We start from the raw sequence: 22500 nt of genomic DNA on the forward strand, positions 1-22500 counted from the left end.
ATCTGCCAATGCCTGCACTTGTCTGTGCGTGTGTGTGTGTGTGTGTGTGTGTGGTGTGTGTGTGTGTGTGTGTGAGAGAGAGAGAGAGGAGAGAGAGACACATGGTCAGCATCAAAACCTGCATGAATAAAAAACAACATGAAGGTCTTTGAAGTGTGATATGGAATCCAACACAGCATGTTGGAGCACATGCACTATATTGCACACACACACACACACACACACACACACACACACACACACACACACACACACACACACACACACACACACACACACACACACACAGGTTACCAGTAAGATGCCTGAGGGTCATAAATTCAAACATACAGTATCAAATAATTGAAAATGCACCAGGGAACTTTTATCTTTTATCTTCCACCGTGCATTAATGCTCTGACCAACAGAAATATACAGAGAATGCAATCATAACATAATCTGATATCATGGCCATATAACGTCCTTCAAAACCCAACCCAGTTTGGGGAAATGTTGGAATGACAATTTTGGATCTGCAGCCACTGGAGAACTTGTGATGTGGTTTCGTAATGGGGGGGGGGGGGGGGGGGGGGTCATTTCTCCCTTCTGCACCAGAGGGAATAATTTGGCTGCAGACGAGATAATAATCTCCTGATTCCAATATGGACAGATTTACCTGCGAGGAATGTTTACACAGACACGCATACGCACACGTACACGCACCACACACACACACACACACACACACACACACACACAACACACACACACACACACACACACACACACACACACACACACACACACACACACACACACACACACACACACACACACACACACACACACACACACACACACACACACACACACAGCGGCCAGTTAACATTAAATGAATATGAGATTCCTTGAAGTGCAAGCTAAGTACCGTGGAGACCTGTAATCACAACAGAGAGCGTGTCCACACACGTCTCCTCGCAGTTCACACCCAATACCTTAATGTGAGTTCAGCAAACGAGACCTGTACCGTTGTGTTTAATACCTTAATGTGAGTTCAGCAAACGAGACCTGTACCGTTGTGTTTAATACCTTCATGTGAGTTCAGCAAACGAGACCTGTACCGTTGTGTTTAATACCTTAATGTGAGTTCACTCAGTTCAGCAAACGAGACCTGTACCGCTCCCTAATCGACTCCTCTAACGTTATGCCTCGCTGGGTGTCCAGCAATGATGGCACAAGTCTCTCTCTCTCTCTCTCTCTCTCTCTCTCTCTCTCACGCACTCACTCACTCACACACTCACGCACTCACTCACTCACTCACTCACTCACTCACTCACTCACTCACTCACTCACTCACTCACTCACTCACTCACTCACTCACTCACGCACTCACTCACTCACTCACTCATGCACTCACTCACTCACGCACTCACTCACTCACTCACTCACTCACTCACTCACTCACGAATGCACGCACACACACACACACACACACACACACACACACACACACACACGTGTTGCTGTATGAGTTCGGTGAATTAACGAGTCGCCCTCTCTCTCTGTCTCTCTCTCTCTGTCTCTGTCTCTCTCTCTCTCTCTCTCTCTCTCTCTCTCTCTCTCTCTCTCTCTCTCTCCTCTCTCTCTCTCTCTCTCTCTCTCTCTGTCTCTCCTCTGTCTCTCTGTCTCTCTGTCTCTGTCTCTCTCTCTGTCTCTCTCTCTCTCTCTCTCTCTGTCTCTCTCTCTCTCTCTCTCTCTGTCTCTCTCTCTCTCTCTGTCTCTGTGCATTGGTGTTGCAGGTGCCTGCGGCGGTACTGTTCTGTAACGGCCCGGTCCAGGTGTGGAGCAGCTCTGAAGGTGTCGCGTGTGTGAGGCGAGGTGAGGGTCTTGGGCCGGTCCCGAGGTCCAGATCTGGAGCAGCCTTTTTGAACGTGTAAGGCGAGGGTCTTGGGGCAGTCCCGAGATCAGGTTCTGAGCAGCCCTTTGAAGGTGTGAGGCGAGGCGAGGGTCTTGGGGCAGTCCCGAGATCAGGTTCTGGAGCAGCCTTTGAAGGTGTGAGGCGAGGCGAGGGTCTTCGGACGGTCCCAAGGTCAGGTTCTGGAGCAGCTTTTGAAGGTTGTGAGGCGAGGGTCTTGGGCAGTCCCAAGGTCAGGTTCTGGAGCAGCCTTTGAAGGTGTGAGGCGAGGCGAGGGTCTTCAGGCGGTCCCGAGGTCCGGTTCTGGTCAGCCTTTGAAGGTGTGAGGCGAAGGTCTTCGGGCGGTACGAGGTCGGTTCTGAAGCAGCCTTTGAAGGTGTGAGGCGACTCGCAAGGGTCGGGCAGTCAGGTTTCGGGCCAAGTGACAGATGACGACATCCACTCTGCTCCTGGCAGCACAGCTGCTGCTGCTGCTGATGATGATGATGATGATGATGCCTAACGTCCAGGCAGGTGAGGGGCTTAAAAAATAATCTTCTTTTTTTTGTGTGTGTGAATTCTTTATTCTTTGACTAAACATCTTTACAGCAGTGGTTCCCAAACTGTTTCCAATTGACACTAATTAGCCCACAGACCCCCATTTGAAGAGATATGCCAGGGACCCCCATAAGAGAAGATTTGTACGGCTCTAGCAGTGATTCTCAACCCGTTTAATTTGAAGGACCCCCAGTTTGACATGAATTATTCTACGGACCCCCATTTAATGGCATTTCTTCTATTAGACAGACAGACAGACAGTAGGTCACTGGGTAGCTCAGTGTCCTCAGGCTAGCCCCCTTGGGTGTGCACAAATGCATGCACACATGCACACACACACACACACACACACACACACACACACACACACACACACACTGAAGGAATTGCGATTGCTTTGTCTAGTAGTGTCGCCATGTGAGGATAGTTTTACTGCCAGTCTTGCCAACAGGCATGTGTCCAAAATCCTGGCCACAGCTTCATTTGTCTGTCTGTTCACTGTGTGTGTGTGTGTGTGTGTGTGTGTGTGTGCGTGCGTGCGTGCGTGGGTGCGTGTGTGTGCGCACGTGCGTATGGCCCTCTAGGAATTGCAGGACGCTCTCATCTGTCTCATTCTATAGCCTAGAAATCGGTCTTGTTTTCCTTCTGTGTTTCCGTTCCCTTGTTACTGTTCTGTGTTTCCGTTCCCTTGTTACTGCATTTTCATTGCGGTGCAAACAGTGTTTTTTCTTCTGGGCCAGTTAGTTGATCACTGTAATCTCAACCATGAGAGACATTTTATTCATTTAGTCGTTCTAATTCCATTCACAGAGGCATTGGCTGTCTCAAAGAGGCATGGCCGCCAGACAGAGGTATGGCCGCCTGGCATCATGAGAAAAACAGCAAGATGTAGGTCGTATTTACTATGAAAACCTGCTTCTCCCATCCGTTAGTCACCCACGTCTCCATATATGGTCACACCTTGTGACATCACACCTCATATATGACGATCACGACACTGACCTCATCTAACCCTGGATAACCATACATGGAGAAGACTGGATCATCACCTAGATCTGCATATATGGAGGCGGCCAGCAACTCTACGGCTGACCTCAAACAATTAGATCTCCATATATGGAGCTCACCTGATCTGACATTCCATATGTTGATCCTTCCCCATCCATCCTTCCTATTCTGACATTCCATATGTGGATCCTTCCCCACCCGTCCTTCCTGTTCTGACATTCCATATGTTGATCTGACCTCATAAAACCCTGTACATTGAAGACACGCTCCATATATGGCCAGTATACAGAATTCATTCCATGTTGATCTGAGCCCCCCATGCCAAAGCGCCAGCGCTCGCCCAGCAGTCTGCTGTCACCCAGGCGGATGCGTGCAAGAAGCGACCCCGCCCTTTAGGTCGAGGTCGCTTCTCGCCCTCAGGGTGTCTTACTGGTACATATGAGGCTGTGTGGTGGTGATGATGATGATGATGAAGATGATGATATACTGTCTACAGCACAGTGGTGAGAAAAGTACACACATTTTCTTTTTAAAGTATCAAGACTGCAATGTAGAAATACGCTGTTACAAGTAATTGTCATGCGGGTGAGATTTTCTTTTTTACTTCAGTCAAATATGACTTGTGTTGAAAACACAAGCAGCTCTTTTGGAGGCTACTGTTACTTAATGACAGTCGTCGCCATGATGTGTGGTTACCATTTCAACCAATCATCTCTCTCAGATGCAGTGGTGTGTGGTTACCATTAACCAATCATCTCTCTCTGTGAGTGGTGACAGTCTGTTCTTTGTGAGAAAGAGGGATAGGGTTTCAAAGCGAATTCAAATGGAATCTCCTCTTGATCGGCATAATTCTCATTCTTGCCTTTTCCAAAAAACAAAAACAAATGTTGATTACAATAACACATCTGTGTGAAAGTATTTCAGTATAATTACTGATTTAATATACAGAAAAAAGCACGAGCACATGAATAATTAGTTAATTTCCACTGCTTCCCAACGAGCAGAAGTCTCCATAAAGAACAAGGCATTATAGCAGAACACGTCCTCTATCAGAAGCATGCACCGTAAAATCCTCAGGTGGTTTAATTCATTTAACCACCTGGTGGCCTGATTCTGGGGCGAAACTCATTTGGTCACAGAGCAGTATGCTGTGTGGAACACGGTGAGGTGGTCACAGAGCAGTATGCTGTGTGGGACACGGTGAGGTGGTCACAGAGCAGTATGCTGTGTGGGACAGGGTGAGGTGGTCACAGAGCAGTATGCTGTGTGGAACACGGTGAGGTGGTCACAGAGCAGTATGCTGTGTGGGACACGGTGAGGTGGTCACAGAGCAGTATGCTGTGTGGGACAGGGTGAGGTGGTCACAGAGCAGTATGCTGTGTGGGACAGGGTGAGGTGGTCACAGAGCAGTATGCTGTGTGGGACAGGGTGAGGTGGTCACAGAGCAGTATGCTGTGTGGAACACGGTGAGGTGGTCACAGAGCAGTATGCTGTGTGGGACACGGTGAGGTGGTCACAGAGCAGTATGCTGTGTGGGACAGGGTGAGGTGGTCACAGAGCAGTATGCTGTGTGGGACAGGGTGAGGTGGTCACAGAGCAGTATGCTGTGTGGAACACGGTGAGGTGGTCTCAGCAGTATGCTGTGTGGGACAGGGTGAGGTGGTCACAGAGCAGTATGCTGTGTGGGACACGGTGAGGTGGTCTCAGCAGTATGCTGTGTGGGACAGGGTGAGGTGGTCACAGAGCAGTATGATGTGTGGGACAGGGTGAGGTGGTCACAGAGCAGTATGCTGTGTGGGACAGGGTGAGGTGGTCACAGAGCAGTATGCTGTGTGGGACAGGGTGAGGTGGTCACAGAGCAGTATGCTGTGTGGGACAGGGTGAGGTGGTCACAGAGCAGTATGCTGTGTGGGACACGGTGAGGTGGTCACAGAGCAGTATGCTGTGTGGGACACGGTGAGGTGGTCACAGAGCAGTATGCTGTGTGGGACACGGTGAGGTGGTCACAGAGCAGTATGCTGTGTGGGACAGGGTGAGGTGGTCACAGAGCAGTATGCTGTGTGGGACACGGTGAGGTGGTCACAGAGCAGTATGCTGTGTGGGACAGGGTGAGGTGGTCAGAGAGCAGTATGCTGTGTGGGACAGGGTGAGGTGGTCACAGAGCAGTATGCTGTGTGGGACAGGGTGAGGTGGTCACAGAGCAGTATGCTGTGTGGGACAGGGTGAGGTGGTCACAGAGCAGTATGCTGTGTGGGACACGGTGAGGTGGTCACAGAGCAGTATGCTGTGTGGGACACGGTGAGGTGGTCACAGAGCAGTATGCTGTGTGGGACAGGGTGAGGTGGTCTCAGCAGTATGCTGTGTGGGACAGGGTGAGGTGGTCACAGAGCAGTATGCTGTGTGGGACAGGGTGAGGTGGTCACAGAGCAGTATGCTGTGTGGGACAGGGTGAGGTGGTCACAGAGCAGTATGCTGTGTGGGACACGGTGAGGTGGTCACAGAGCAGTATGCTGTGTGGGACACGGTCAGGTGGTCACAGAGCAGTATGCTGTGTGGGACACGGTGAGGTGGTCACAGAGCAGTATGCTGTGTGGGACAGGGTGAGGTGGTCACAGAGCAGTATGCTGTGTGGGACAGGGTGAGGTGGTCACAGAGCAGTATGCTGTGTGGGACAGGGTGAGGTGGTCACAGAGCAGTATGCTGTGTGGAACACGGTGAGGTGGTCACAGAGCAGTATGCTGTGTGGGACAGGGTGAGGTGGTCACAGAGCAGTATGCTGTGTGGGACAGGGTGAGGTGGTCACAGAGCAGTATGCTGTGTGGGACAGGGTGAGGTGGTCACAGAGCAGTATGCTGTGTGGGACAGGGTGAGGTGGTCTCAGCAGTATGCTGTGTGGGACAGGGTGAGGTGGTCACAGAGCAGTATGCTGTGTGGGACACGGTGAGGTGGTCACAGAGCAGTATGCTGTGTGGGACAGGGTGAGGTGGTCACAGAGCAGTATGCTGTGTGGGACAGGGTGAGGTGGTCACAGAGCAGTATGCTGTGTGGGACAGGGTGAGGTGGTCTCAGCAGTATGCTGTGTGGGACACGGTGAGGTGGTCACAGAGCAGTATGCTGTGTGGGACAGGGTGAGGTGGTCACAGAGCAGTATGCTGTGTGGGACACGGTCAGGTGGTCTCAGCAGCATGCTCACATTACGATGCGGGCGGCAGTGGCTCAGGAGGTAGAGTGGCCGCTTGGGAACCGCCAGGTTCCCGGTTCGATCCCTATGTGGGCTCCCCCAGAGTTAGTGCCGAAGACGTTAACAATGCCATGACCCCGGGGAAGTCACACAGAAACACCCCATGTGTGTTCCTCTTTGGAACTATCTGTTATAGAGCTCTGCTTAAGAATGGGTTAACTGGATCTCCTGTGTTGGACTACCTGTTAGAGTATAGACCCTGTGTTGGACTACCTGTTATAGAACTTAACAGGATCTCCTCCTGTGTTGGCAGGTAGGGCTGGGCGATATGACGATATATATCGTATTTTCGATAGAAAATGTCTATCACGAAAAAAAAGCTATATCGCTTATATCGCCGTTTCGCTTTACGGCAGTATTTTACGTCACAGCGCTTATATACGGCATGCCCAGCAGCCCACCGCGCGCACTGAAAACAGTGAGCGAACACCTTTCGGATGTCTTCTCTATTATATACTCTAAGCAGGCCAACACGACCACAACACAAGCCGAGGTGGTGCTTGCACCTAAAAGAGGGGCAACGTCTTCCATTGTATGGATATGGAAGTGGTTTTGATTACATGAAGGGAGATGATGGCTGACGAGATTCAGAGCGGTGTAAGGGGCACGTTCGGAAATACCACACCAGAGCGAACTCATCTATCAGTTTGCATTGCACAATGCACAGTCCGCCTAGTGCGCTATTTCCGAACGCGCCCTAAAGTAACCGGTCATTCACTGTTATAAATGCAGGTTTCATGTTGGGTCAAATTGATAAATTGCGTGAGCCACGCATGTTTTACACAGTTGAACAATAAGCTTGTCCGTCGTCGGGTGCACTGCAAACTTCTTCCAAGACGTTCCTCTTACCTGTGCAGTCCTCCTGCTGCGTGTCTCTGTCTTGTTTTATTGTTCCAAATAAATTATTCCATTTGAAAAGTCCTTAATTCAGCAACAGCTTACAACAACAACACAAGACGCTGACTTTGTTGTGATCATCAAAAAAAAGGAAAAGAAAAAGCCCCACTCGTCCCAGACTCCCATATACGCACTCTCCATGGGCATGGAGAGTTGACGACAAGATCGCGTTCTCTCTCACTCTATCGCCTGTAGTCAATTAAACATCGTTAAGCTGCCCAACGTCTTTAACAAACTAAACTATAACTACAACAGAACATGTTGATTCCCTATACAGAGCTTAAATGAACTGAAACAACTGTAGTGACAAACTGTGACATGAGATATTTATTTTTTCCTTAAGCCAATTTAATGCAGACACAGGCCTGTACTTCTGTGTCTTATTTCTTTCTTTTTTCTTTTTAATTGTCATAATAATAATAATTATTATTAATAATACTAATAAAACGTTATTTGTATAGCACCTTTCATGACATGAAATGCAGCTCTCAAAGTGCTTTACAGAGCAATGGAGAAAAAAAGAAAAGCAAGGCAACGACATTAAAAAACAAGCAGTAATGCAATACAGTGAGGACATGAATAACAAAAAATAAAAGATCAATTAAAAGCAATGTTGTAGAAGTGGGTCTTGAGCTGTGCTTTAAAAATGTCTACAGAGGCTGAACAATTGAGTTCAGCCTCTAATTATTATTATATACATTTTATTTTGTAATATTTTGTACTTGCTTTGGGCCTGTCTGTGCATGGGAAGGGCATCAGTATTATATTCATATAATTAGACTGGATAATGTGAATTTAATTGTTTTTTGAGTGGTGCAACCATTATAGACAGCTATGTGTGTCCCTGTCCCTGTATCCGAGCACGGAAATAGCATAACTATTGTCACCAACAAGTGTCACTGTTGTGCAGCCTAACACAGACAGAGGCCAGGGAGGAGAGCTTGTACAGTACAGTACAGTACAGTACAGTACAGTACAGTACAGCCCAATTACAGTAAAGTACTCGACCTGAACAAAAATGTATTCTTTTAGATAAAAAAAATAGGTATCGTAAAAAATATTCTATATCGTGAGTATATCGTTATCGTGATAAAATAAATTCTATATCGTGATATGAGATTTTGTCATATCGCCCAGCCCTATTGGCAGGGTGTGTGATCTCCTCCTGTGTTGGCAGGGTGTGTGATGGAGTTCAGGTTGGGGTCAGTGTGTTGTGATACCTGTGTTTAAAGTAATGCGTGCTTGGTAAGCATTTCCATGCGCCTGTTGTTGCCAGGCACTCCTGCAACTGGCACGCACGCACGCACGCACGGAAAGCATGGCACACACACACACACACACACACGCACACACTGTACACACACACACACACACACACACACACACACACACACTGGCACAGCTTCGCTGGGAACACCAACCAGAATGTTACTGTTTTGGAAAAACTCTGCGGTTGTGTGTGTGTGTGTGTGTGTGTGTGTGTGTGTGTGTGTGTGTGTGTGTGTGTGTGTGTGTGTGTGTGTGTGTGTGTGTGTGTGTGTGTGTGTGTGGTGTGCGTGAACAACAGCAATTGCCACCAGGAACATTTTTAAATTAGTTTGGAAAACATTTGTTTTTTTCCTTTTCTTCTTTTTTGGTTCTGTCTCCTCCAGGCTGGAAGGCATGGCAGAGACAAAAGCCACATTCCAATACCCAAAATCTCGGCCACTCGCTCACTCCAGGTTGGTGGTGTTACGGTGAAATTGGTGGATACACCCTGAAGAAGGCAGTTGCATCTGCCGAAACGTTGGTTTCTCACTCTGTGTCCTAATAAATAATCAGCACTTTGGCTATCAGTGTGTACAGCTTTTTTCTGTATATTAAATCAGTAATTATACTGAAATACTTTCACACAGATGTGTTATTGTAATCAACATTTGTTTTTGTTTTTTGGAATTGCCGATCAAGAGGAGATTCCATTTGAATTTGCTTTGAAACCCTATCCCTCTTTCTCACAAAGAACAGACTGTCACCACTCACAGAGAGAGATGATTGGTTAATGGTAACCACACATCACTGCATCTGAGAGAGATGATTGGTTGAAATGGTAACCACACTCATCATCATGGTGACGACTGTCATTAAGTAACAGTAGCCTTCAAAAGAGCTGCTTGTGTTTTCAACACAAGTAGTCTTTGACTGAAGTAAAAAAGAAAATCACACCCGCATGACAATTACTTGTAACAGCGTATTTCTACATTGCAGTATTGATACTTTAAAAAGAAACCACAGGATTGTCCCAGATCAGAAACACATTGATTGCAACTAGCCAACTATCAATCTGATAGACAGACTGAGTGGTCAGTGCAGGGTACCTCTGGCTCTGCTGTTTCTTTGATGGATTTCAACGGAGGGGAGAGGAGAGGAGAGGAGGTGATCTGCCCACTAGCTACAGCACTGGACAGCAGAGCAATATGTGGGAAGACTGCTGGGGCACACACACACACACACACACACACACACACACACACACACACACACACACACACACACACTAAATGGGTTTATCCATCACATTTACACCTGATTGAACAAGGCAATATCCTCACAGCATGCAGGGTTCGATTTGTGGGGAAAAAGGAACAAAAAAGAAAAAATAGCCTACAGATGGGTGGAACTTTTCTTACCCACTTAATGCACTTGTTTGTACCACAAATAGTGGCTGAAAATAGCAGATCTACAAGCTCACAACTCGGTCGTTGCAGCTGGAAGTTGAACCCAGCTCAGCTTCAATGTGTATCTTTGTATCTTTTTGATTGTCAGGTAGGTGTGTTCACCTGTGCTCAGTAATAGTCCTTGTCTATGTATTGTGTTTAGCTGGAGGACTTTGATCGCTGCCTAATACTCCTCTTGGTTTGTGAAAATAAATACTTTAATTGTCTCCACCAGGCCGAAGGCATGGGGAGAGAGTATGTTTTGCACTCCGTCGGTGTGTTTGTGCGTGCGTCAGTCCGTCCGTCCTTCCGTCCGTCCGTTACCAGCTAATCTCCGGCACCGTTGGCCCGATCCATGCCAAACTTTGGCATTTCTGTGAAATTATACACACACAGTTCCACTAGGCCGAGGACGACATGCTACAATATTTTTTCCAAATCAGCCTCACGGTGGCGCTATAACAGGTTTTTACCTATAACTGCATCGATCTGTGTACAACTTATATGCACACTCCCTAGAGGCCATGGAAAATGCATCCCTCCACATCTGCCGGTTATAGCGCCACCATGAGGCCGATTTCTGCAAAACACATTGTTTATATTAGTCTCACAGATTTCATCCAAATCTCACGCAAATTGGTACACATGCTCTCTGTAGTCATGTGATCAAGACGAGTCTGTTGGGTTTCTCAGATTCTACACTGATTGGCTGAGATTGCCTTCCAAAGTTTTGTGTGTGTGGCCCCGTTTTGCTGCAAAATGCTGCAAATCTCCTGCTCATCCAGAATTCTATCTTCAGAGATGCTATGAGTGATCTGGCTCTACATTTCCTCAACAAAATGAAGATTTTTTTGCAAAAAAACAAAAAAAAACATTTTTATATTACTCCTAAACATTTTGCCAAACATCACACACACACACACACACACTCCTATCCTCCTGGTGGAGACCTGTGCCCAGAAGGGCACTTTTTCTAGTTTGAACTGAGCTGCCTCTTCATCTTTAACTTTGGCTCCTACACTGTGCTGACTTCCAACCATGACATGCATAGATTGAATTCACTTTAAAACCGTAACCCCCGTAGAGATCAAACGGCCCCTAAAGCAAATCGAACCCTTACTTTATCTCAATTCGACAGTTTGAAAGCTGCGAAGGCTCAGGGTAAAGACAGAGGAATTATAGAGCCTTGGTTCTCTGCAGTCTGGAGGATTTACTGTAGGGCTGCATCTCTGCTTCAAGATATACAGCACAATGCATCTAGTTAATTCTCTGATTCTCTGCAGAGTTGGTAACCAAATGATGTTTAAATCTTTAGAGCGTAAAATGAAACCAAATGTTTAATTTACACTCTCTAGAGGTAAGTTATTGTTTAAAATCTGCATTAGTTAATTTCCAAGAAGTCTACACAATTAGAGAATGTAGAAGAATTGATAGCAAAATGTGAACATTGTGAACACAATCTTATCCAATGACAACAAAATACTGGGTCGTATACCCCCAGGGCTGCAGACGTGGACCCCCAGGGCTGCAGCCGTGACCCCTGGTCACATTGTTCTTCTGTCTCTGTTTCAGGTTGTCCAGACAAGCAGCCAGGGCTGCAGCCGTGGACCCCCGGTCACAGCGAGGACCACCGCGTCGTCATCGGTTACGGCAGGAAGGTCCTCCTGACGTCTTCAGCCACGGTGCACTCCATCCACATCCTCAGTGGAGGTAACGATGCGATACGATTGGTCAATACATCCGTCACTCCATCCACATCCTCAGTGGAGGTAACGATGCGATACGATTGGTTAATACATCTGTCACTACGTCCAGATCCTCAGTGGAGGTAACGATGCGATACGATTGGTCAATACATATGTCACTACATCCTCATCCTCAGTGGAGGTAACGATGCGATACGATTGGTCAATACATCTGTCACTACATCCTCATCCTCAGTGGAGGTAACGATGCGATACGATTGGTCAATACATCTGTCACTACATCCAGATCCTCAGTGGAGGAAACGATGTGATACGATTGGTCAATACATCTGTCACTACATCCTCATCCTCAGTGGAGGTAACGATGCGATACGATTGGTCAATACATCTGTCACTACATCCAGATCCTCAGTGGAGGAAACGATGTGATACGATTGGTCAATACATCTGTCACTACATCCTCATCCTCAGTGGAGGTAACGATGCGATACGATTGGTCAATACAAAATTAAACAGCTAAAGTATTAAATAACGCACACACCCCGGGCGCTCACCAGTCACATGCACACACCTCGGGCTCGCCAGTCACATGTACACACCTCGGGCACTCACCAGTCACATGTACACACCTCGGGCTCGCCAGTCACATGCACACACCTCGGGCTCGCCAGTCACATGCACACACCTCGGGCGCTCACCAGTCACATGTACACACCTCGGGCGCTCACCAGTCACATGCACACACCTCGGGCGCTCACCAGTCACATGCACACACCTCGGGCGCTCACCAGTCACATGCACACACCTCGGGCGGTTTTTAAATGTGTGACAGCGGTGTGTTTGTTCCGGTCGCCCACCTCCACCCGTTGAGCTGGAATGATGACATTGCACACATTGTGATGGACATGTTTTGCGTTTGTGCGTGCGTGCGTGCGTGTGTGCGTGCGTGCGTGCGTGCGTGCGTGCGTGTGTGTGTGTATGTGTGACTAAATATAAGATTTTAGAGGGAACGGCCAACAAATAATAACTCTCTCTCTCTCTCCAGGTAAACTGGTGGTGGCAGACACTAACAGGCCCATACTGCTGCGTACCAAACACATCCTGATCGGCAACAAGGGCGAGCTGCACATCGGGAGCCCCGACTGCCCGTACCAAGGCAACCTCACCATCTCCTTATTTGGAAGGTACGGCCCCGGTCTTCCCATATATAGAGGCAACCTCACCATCTCCTTATTTGAATGAATAGTTTATTTCGGTCTTAAAAGAGAGTGGGGACAACCAACTGGGACAAGTTCTGGACCGAAAGTAGGCAGAAATGCATTGGACTCAGGCAACAGCACAGCTTTAATGATCTGGCCATTGACGTTATTTGCGTGTTAAATCAACAAATCCCTCGTGACCAATGGCGTTATTGACGTAGTAAACGTACTGCCCTGTCAGTACGTCTTATTATAACAAAATAATGGAATTTTTTTACTTTTTTTTTTTTAATGTAGTCTACGAAAAACCGGCCGAAACCCGCGCGATCGTGCACTATCGTGCACGCGCGCCGTCTCTATGTGATCCGCGGCAAAAAATGTGATATTTTGGGATGTTCCTGGCCGTTTTTAAGCTTAATTTGACTAAGTTATGAAAAAGCTAGCAATCCGGACAGCCAAGCTATGTGCTAGGGGTCAAATTAGCTTCCTTTATTTACCTCCCTTTGACAGGAAGTGATTTAGGCAGATTTGACTCTTTAGCCAAAATCAGAATAATGGAACGTTCCCGCCATCTGGTGGCATTTCTGGGTATTAATTTGAAATTGAAAGTAAAACGTCATGTATTTTATTTAGATCGCTGATCCCTCTTATTGCATTAAAATGACGAATTAAGAAATTGGGCATTGGCCAGCATTGGCCAGATTTGGCGACTTTTTGAATGGCAATCGAAAAATGTGAGATATGACCACAATGTCACGAAATGTCTCATTTTATAGCTCCAAGTCACTACTTTACAATGAAAAAATAATTATGATTATAGCTTGTTCCATCATTTACTTATAAGCTTTTTAGTAGACCTTGGTTTCAGTGATAAGTCAAACCAAGGTGTACTAAAATGCTTATAAGTAAACGATGGAACATGCTAGGAACATTATCTTTTTTTCGGTGTAAACTAGAGACATGCAGCTTTAAAATGAGATATTTCGTGACATTGTGGTCATATCGCACATTATTCTATTGTCATTCAAAAAGTCGCCAGATCTTGCCCAATGCACAATAAGATGTTATTAAATCTAGCAATAAGTGGGTTAAATACCTTTATTTTAGAATGTTTTGTAGTAATAGTACAACAAATTACATCTGGAGACTTTTTGTTGTTACTGTACTTTACTGTTAAAAAAGCTCTTATTTGCGCCGCCCTCGTTGAAAACAATGTATTTCCAACTCATGAACATGAACAGCGCTCGAGCGCTTGGTTTCTGCCCCCTAAACATCATAACTCTTCTATTAGATGGCTCTGGGCCTACGGTCCCCGTCTGCCCATACTGTAAGCCGGCAACCTCACCTAGATTGGGCCGAGCCTGCTTCTCATGGGTATGCAGGATGTCCATATATGGTGTTTGTTCCGCGGTTAGGACCACTCTCCAACGATCTGATACGTTGCAAAAATATCTCTTTCGTCAGGCTACATCATAGCCTAGATCATTGCGCTATGGCCAGCGTGAACCGCTGGCCATATTTAATTTATTATTTATTCTTCATGGCTGCCAGTTCCGGGTGGAAGTTAAGTAATTAGCTGACTGACACTATGCAGATCACAGAACCTACTGAATGACTTGATGACTGACTGACTGAATGACTGAATTCAGTCTGATTGGCTAATGGTTGTGTCCCATGCAGTCTGATTGGCTACTCGTTGTGTGTCCCATGTAGTCTGATTGGCTACTGGTTGTGTCCCCATCATGCAGGTCAGATGACAGCGACACGGAGCACAGCTACTTCGGCCGTAAGTACGTGGGCGTGGGGACGGGCGGAACGCTGGAGATCCACGGGCAGAAGAAGCTGTCCTGGACCTTCCTCAACCGGACCCTCACCCCCGGGGGGGGCAACGAGCAGCGCTACACCTTCCAGAGGGGCTGGGGCAACCGAGGGGTCATCGTCCACGTCATCGACCCCAAGACGGGGCAGGTGCTTCAGAACGAAAGGTAAAAGGGAGTTCATATTATGGGCGGCAGTGGTTCAGCGGTAGAGTGGCCGGTAGAACAGCCGGATGGTGAACGTGAAGGTTCCTGGTTCGATCCCTGTGGGCTCCCCCAGAGTTAGTGTCAAAGTGTCACACAGATCATTATTTAATGAAAATGAAAAGATTTAACGTCCTGTCTCGCTATAGCGCATTTAGGCTACGCTATCACAAACATTTCGCCCTGTGTGTGTGTGTGTGTGTGTGTGTGTGTGTGCATGCAGAGAGAGAGAGAGAGGCGCCCTGTGTCAGTCTCGGGTCTCGCGCTTGTATCACGGCATGCTGCACGTACGTGAGATGTCAAAATGAATTGGAATAAAAAACTGAGAGTGTACAAATGGAACCACCCGTTTGGTTCCATTTTGTACACTCTCACCCCCTAGAACTCTCTCAAGGACCCCTGGGGGTCCCCGGACCCCACTTTGGGAACCACTGGTAAAGAGCTGTGATGTGGCCTGCCACAAGGTTATAAGTCATACTAGAAACAAGACATGCTTTCAACCACTCATCTCGAAAGACATAAATATGGTCTTAATGGATGGAGCCGCTGGTTTGAGGATATTGCATTTTAAGAAACTCATATCCCCTCCTTAATAAATTATATCTTTGGATTAATTATCCTGTCTTCCTTTGATGCCAAATGGATGCACAATACACACAACATTGCTGTTGTAAATCAGTGGTTCCCAAAGTGGGGTCTGGGGACCCTCAGGGGTCCTTGAGGGAGTTCCAGGGGGTCCCCCGCTAAATATAGTTAGGAACCAAATGGACCCTTATGGGTATGTAACTCAGAGAGTGTACAAATACACTCTCTGAGTTAAATTAACATTGATTTTACAATATAAATTGGGGTCTCAGGGATAGAAATGCCATTAAATGGGGGTCCGTAGACTAATGCATGCCAAACTGGGGGTCCTTGAGAATCTCAGCTAGAGCCGTAAATGTCTTCTCTTATGGGGCTCCCTGGCATGTATTTTCAAATGGGGGTCTGTGGGCTAATTAGTGTTTATTTGGGGGTCCTTGACATGAAAAAGTTTGGGAACCACTGTTGTAACTAGACAGATGAATGCACAACACACACACACACACACACACACACACACTGTAGTTAATAAATGGGGGGAGGAATGGAGCGCTGGATGGTATCCAGAGTCTCTTTATTTGATTTAATTTAATCTAATGCGTCGCCTCGGTCTCGCTCTATCGATCATCAACACTCGTCTGATTGAACTCTGACAGCCGTGAAAGAAACCATGTATTAGTCTGGATGTTATTGAGATGCATTTAATCTTCAGGCTGAGTGAACTGTAAAGAGATTAGGGAACAATTAAGAAATAATTAGAAGCGGATAAACATCGCTCTCAAACATCGCTTCCAATTCTCAACTCTCTGTTTGTGTGTGCGTGTGCGTGTGCGTGTGTGTGTGTGTGTGTGTGTGTGTGTGTGTGTGTGTGTGTACAGTATGTATGTCTTGGTGTTCGTGCTTTCTTTATATAAATGTGATCTCCGTGCTTCTCTCGCGTGGATGCTCAGAAGATTCTAAACCTCATTAATGTCTTGAACTGCATCTTTGAGGTGGTTTTAATGATCTGTAAATTGCACCCATTTCTGCATCGGTGCCACATCGATTCAGCCTAATTTAAGATGGGTTTAATCCAGCGCCCGGGGGGGGGGGGTCCTTGACATGTTTGAGAACGACTGACATAGAAACACAAGGTTATTCAAATAACGGTCAGGATTTAGAAGGCATTAATGAATCTGTTCTCAGGTCTAACAGGGGTTCAGGACGAGAACCCCTTTTGGTGCTTTAATCATCATGTTATACTTTACCTGTTGAAAAATAGTAGATCTACAAGCTCGTAGCATGGCACTGAGTACCGCGCTACGAGCTGCTATTTTTGAAAGATTGTGAAAATGTGGCGCAAATCTTTGAATATATATTATTTCAGAGCGAACGTTTTTAACTCAAATCTTTGCATCTGGAGGGTCCCTGGAACAACATATTTTCAGATGGTGGGGGTCCGCAACCAAATACAGAAAATGCTGGGGGTCCTTGACATGAAAAAGGTTGAGCAAGCATGCACTGACATAGAAACAAAGGTTTTTCAGAAAACTATCAGGATTTAGAAGACTTTCTTTTTAGAATCGTTCTCAGGTCTAAATGTCCACACTCCTCTCCTCTCTCCACCAGGTTCGACACGTACCGCACCAAGGAGGAGAGTGTCCGTCTGGCGCGCTTCGTGGACTCTGTGGAGCAGGGGAGCATCCTGGCCATGGTGGTCAACGACGAGGCCTCCAACAACCTGGAGGACACGGCCAAGAAGAGCCTCACCCGGCTGGGCAGCCGAGAGGTCACTAGGCTGGGCTTTAGGTAAGGTCAGAGGTCACTAGGTCAGACTGAGGTCACTAGGCTGGGCTTTAGGTAAGGTCAGAGGTCACTAGGCTGGGCTCTAGGTAAAGTCAGAGGTCACTAGGTCAGACTGAGGTCACTAGGCTGGGCTTTAGGTAAAGTCAGAGGTCACTAGGTTAGACTGAGGTCACTAGGCTGGGCTTTAGGTCAGAACATTCTCCTTTTAGATAAGGAGAATGTTGTCAGAATTTTATTGAGAGGATCTGTCCCCCCTTAAGATGCAGCATCTCATGTGGAAATCCCCTTCCCCCCCACCTATATCCACCTGACTGGTAGACGTGATGTTTTTCATAAAGCTCGAAAAATTAAAATTCAAAACTAGAGGCTCAATCGGGAAATTCCATGCTAGATGGCGGCCCTTCATAACATACTTCAACGGCTTGGAAACACTCCCGAGCGATCAGTTGTAATTCTATCTAACTGCCCAGCATCAATTTCAATGTCCCAAGGAGGTATGCAGTAGGCTATATTATAATGTTTGTATCTTATTTTCTGTTTGTCACGTTCCTTTATTTTTTTTATTTTTTTATTTATTTTTTATTTTTGTTCATTCGTTGTTCTTTTTTGTTGCTTGCTTACTTTACTATTTGTTTTCCCCTTATTGTGTTGTATTTACATTTATTTTGGTCCTTGTGTTCTGCCCCCCCTGTGACCCATGGGAGGGTGGGAGGGTGAACGGGAGGGTGGGCTGGGCAAGCGTGACCACTCTTGGTCACTCTGCCCAGCCCAAGGGGAAGGGTTGCACAAAAAAAAAAAAAAAAAGGGCGGGGAATGTCACCAACAACAATGACGATGTGAAACTAACTTTGTACACCTCCCTGAATAAATAAATATATATATACAAAAAAAAAAGATGCAGCATCTCGGTTATACAGTACATATCAGTAAAACATAACGCAGGCAGCACGGCGTCTGGCGATAGCAAGTTGATCTGTCGTTTCTCTCAGTGGTGTAAAAAAGTACACTTCAAGGTTAACTAACTGCAGGGTTCCAGTCCAATGGCGGCTATCAGGGACGGTTATTTATGGGGAGCCCAATACTTACAAAGTCCTGGACCGGAAGTTGGCAGAATGCACTGGACTCAGCCCAGCTTTAATGATCTTAAATCCATTTATTTTAGACACCGATATTTGCAACCTCACATTGGAACTATTTGTATTAAAACTTTTCAATCAAAGTTACAACATATTTTCACAACATTTATTCAAGATGCTATCTTAGAATAGATGTAGACCTATTTGACAGTGCAGAAACTTAATTGCCTTCCTTGGTGCATCAATAAGCGTCAACGACCATCAGCTGGTCACAGTCACAGACACTCAAGTCAAGGGACTGGTTTCAAAAAGGGGATCTGCCTCTGCAGCACTCTAATTGAAAGTCAGCCCTGGACCAGTGCATACAGTGAGTCTCTCTCTGATGCCCTGTGGAAGTCCCTTCTGCAGCCCTCTGGTGATATTCTCACTCCCGTGCGAGGATTTTAAAATCCCAGCAAATAAACAAAACAACGTAACTACTCACCGAAACAAAGCCTGCTAGACCGTGGTAAAAGTCTATTCTCGGAGCTGGGAAGCGTCTCAGGTCCCCAGCTTCTCTCTAAAATGCAATATTTTAATCATTCAATAAAAGGAATCCAACCAGATCGGCGCAGGCAAAACCCGGAAAAGCCGTAGTAGAAGAAATGACTCTGCCCGGTAAATTCAGGGTACATTGCGTTATTAAAATGGCACAAAGTGCATTTTAGAGAGAAGCTGGGGACCTGAAATGCTTCCCAGCTTCGAGAATAGACTTTTACCTTAAGGTCTAGTAGGCTTTGTGTCGGTGAGTAGTTACATCGTTTTGTTTATTTGCTGGGAATTGTAAACACTCGCACGGGAGTGAGAATATGTGACCAGTGCCAGTGATTTCAACCACAAGTCGGCAATAGTATAACTTCACTATAGAACAAAATACATTCTTTCTTTTTTTTTTGTGGTTTTCGTTTTTAGCCACATTAACACAGTTGGAATATTAAAGAATGTTTTTATTCCATCAGAACATCGTTTTAGTGTCATTAAGTCGTTGTATTTACATTGCAAAAATGTCTCTATAATTACAGATTATTTGCCGTATTTTGGGGGTGTGAACATTCCTGCACGTATTTACATAGAGTCGTTTCGATTGGCCGTAGCTATCTTTGTTCTCCAGTTACAGTAGCCGTGTGTTTCTGTGACAATAGTAAATAAATAAATAAACACTTTGGGAACCACTGCGCTATGCTAGCTGATCTATACGCAGCGCTATGCTAGCTGATCTATGTAGCTGTGATTTATAGGCTGCTGACACCACCCTCTCTCTCTCTCTGTTGGTTTAGTTTTTTAATTTCCCTCTCTACCGATCTCTCCTCGCTCCCTTGCACACGTGCACACACACGTGCACGCACACACATGCACGTGCATACCCGTTTTTGCCAACATCAGCCATCAGGGTGGAGGGGAGAGAGAGAGAGAGAGAGAGAGAGAGAGAGAGAGAGAGAGAGAGAGAGAGAGAGAAAGAGAGAGAAGCCAGGCCTGTCCCTCTCCCTGGGTATTAGTATGTGAGGAATGCATGGGAAACAGAGACAGAATCATAAGCATGATAACAGACCCCGAGAGAGAGAGAGAGAGAGAGACGTCTCCAGAGTTCCCGACACCAGAGTGGCTTTTTTTTATTTTTTAGCTGGTTAAATTATTTTCATACATTCCCCAGACAAGACCCGACCACGCTGGGCTCCAACGCCACCACCAGACCTGTGTGTGTGTGTGTGTGTGTGTGTGTGTGTGTGTGTGTGTGTGCGCGCGCGTGCGTGTGTACACAGTATAGCATTCAGTGTGTGAAAGATGTCTTGTTGCGGCAGTGAGGAGGAGCAGAAGGAGGCAGCGATGCTTGGCAGTGGTACTACGCTCTCTCTCTCTCTCTCTCTCTCTCTCTCTCTCCCTCCCTGCATGCCCGTGGGCAGAGCTGTGTTATGAAACCTAATGCCTCGGAGCAGGCCGCAGGAAACACACTGCCAACCACAGAGAAAGAGAGAGTGAGAGAGAAAGAGAGAGAGAGAGAGAGAGAGAGGGAGAGTAAACAAACTGACAGTGAAAAGTGACTCACGGCGGCACGGCCAGCCTAGCGGTCCGGACACCTAGGCTGCCAATCCAGCCTGACAGCCTGTCGCGATGCGCTGTATTGTGAGGTGAGGATCGAACCCGCGACACGCTGTAGCTAAAGTAACTAAAGTTTTACTAACTCCTAACTACATTTTTCAAATAACTGTAGCGGTGTTAAAAAGTATACAATATTTGGATCTAGTGCAGTAGAAGTATTGGAAGTTCGAAATAAAGTACAAATCCCTCAAAATTGTAAAAGAGTACAGTATGGGGTCTTGTTCACGAGTGAGGGGAGGACGGAGAAGGAGATCAGCCGGGGAATCGGAGCAGCAGTCGCTGTACCGCACTGTTGTGACGAAAAGAGATCTGAGCCAGAAGGCAAAGCTCTCTGTCTAACGAGCTATCTCCGTTCCTACCTACACCTACAGTATGGTCATGAAGTGTGGGTCATGAACCAAAGAATATGAAATATGAATATGAAATTAGTTTTCTCCGACGGGTGGCTGGCATCTCCCTTAGAGATAGGGTGAGAAGTTCATCTTCCTTAGAGATAGGGTGAGAAGTTCAGTCACGCGAGAGAGACTGAGAGTAGAGTCGCTGCTTCTTCGCCCGGAAAGGAGCCAGATTATTTCCACGTTATTTAAAGATGGACACCTATTGTTTGATGTTGAAACTCCTGATGCGACATTTTCTGTGTGTTCTGTATCTACACTGAGTGGAACACACACGCACACACGCACGCCAGCACGCACGCACACGCACACACACACACACACATACACATACAGTACACACACGTCCACTGGCCAGTGTGTGAGTCTTCTAACAGGAGCGATGCATGCTGGGAGAGCCAATTACGTTACCTTGACTCTCCCTGGGTGTTCTGTCACCATCGTTAGCAGGCTGAGGTGTGTGTGTGTGTGTGTGTGTGTGTGTGTGTGTGTGTGTGTGTGTGTGTGTGTGTGTGTGTGTGTGTGTGTGCATGCATGCGTGCGTGTGTACTGTGTTTTTAATGGACCATTATTTCTCTTTCTCCTTCCACCTCCCCCCTCTCTCTCTCTCTCTCTCTCTCTCCCCCCTTTCTCTCTCTCTCTCTCTCTCGCTCTCTCTCCCCCCTTTCTCTCTCTGTCTCTCTCTCTCTCTCTCTCTCTCTCAGACATGCGTGGAGTTTCATCGTGGTAAAAGGTGACTCATCTTCTGCAGAGGAGGATCGTGCCGTATACCAAGGTACTTCTAACCACGCCCACATCTCCTTATATGGTAGGAACTACCACCTCTAACCACGACCACATCTCCTTATATGGTAGGAACTACCACCTCTAACCACGTCCACATCTCCTTATATGGTAGGAACCACCACCTCTAACCACGCCCACATCTCCTTATATGGTAGGAACCACCACCTCTAACCACGCCCACATCTCCTTATATGGTAGGAACCACCACCTCTAACTACACCCACATCTCCTTATATGGTAGGAACTAGGAACCACCACCTCTAACCACACCCACATCTCCTTATATGGTAGGAACTAGGAACCACCACCTCTAACCACACCCACATATCCTTATATAGTAGGAACCACCACCTCTAACTTCACCCACATCTCCTTATATGGTAGGAACCACCACCTCTAACCACACCCACATCTCCTTATATGGTAGGATCTATATCCACACACTCACTCCAGAGGGCCACTATATTTCCACAGCTGACGGGAAATATATAAAGTCGGACCCGGACTGTTCCCTAAAGGTATCTAAATGCTAAATGCTTTTTAC

General features: G+C 46.7%; 1 protein-coding gene across 2 annotated transcripts in view; it reads left to right on the forward strand.

The window, feature by feature from the left end:
* The first annotated feature begins 1863 nt into the window (after positions 1-1863).
* LOC310854833 (cell migration-inducing and hyaluronan-binding protein-like) overlaps positions 1864-22500 on the forward strand; it is a 69744-nt gene continuing 49107 nt past the window's right edge. Inside the window, exons 1-9 of one of the 2 annotated variants that reach the window (XM_083759536.1) lie at positions 1864-1912; positions 1976-2094; positions 2153-2214; positions 2271-2407; positions 11843-11980; positions 13022-13160; positions 14924-15160; positions 17387-17566; positions 21875-21945. In XM_083759536.1, coding sequence (XP_083615662.1) covers positions 2323-2407; positions 11843-11980; positions 13022-13160; positions 14924-15160; positions 17387-17566; positions 21875-21945 — 850 coding nt within the window. In that variant the 5' untranslated portion in view covers positions 1864-1912; positions 1976-2094; positions 2153-2214; positions 2271-2322. Of the gene's footprint in view, positions 1913-1975; positions 2215-2270; positions 2408-11842; positions 11981-13021; positions 13161-14923; positions 15161-17386; positions 17567-21874; positions 21946-22500 lie in introns of both variants that reach the window. The other variant, XM_083759535.1, reaches the window with a different exon arrangement.

Source organism: Protomyctophum parallelum (assembly GCF_964188405.1).
Source record: "Protomyctophum parallelum genome assembly, chromosome: 2".
Lineage (NCBI taxonomy): Eukaryota > Metazoa > Chordata > Actinopteri > Myctophiformes > Myctophidae > Protomyctophum > Protomyctophum parallelum.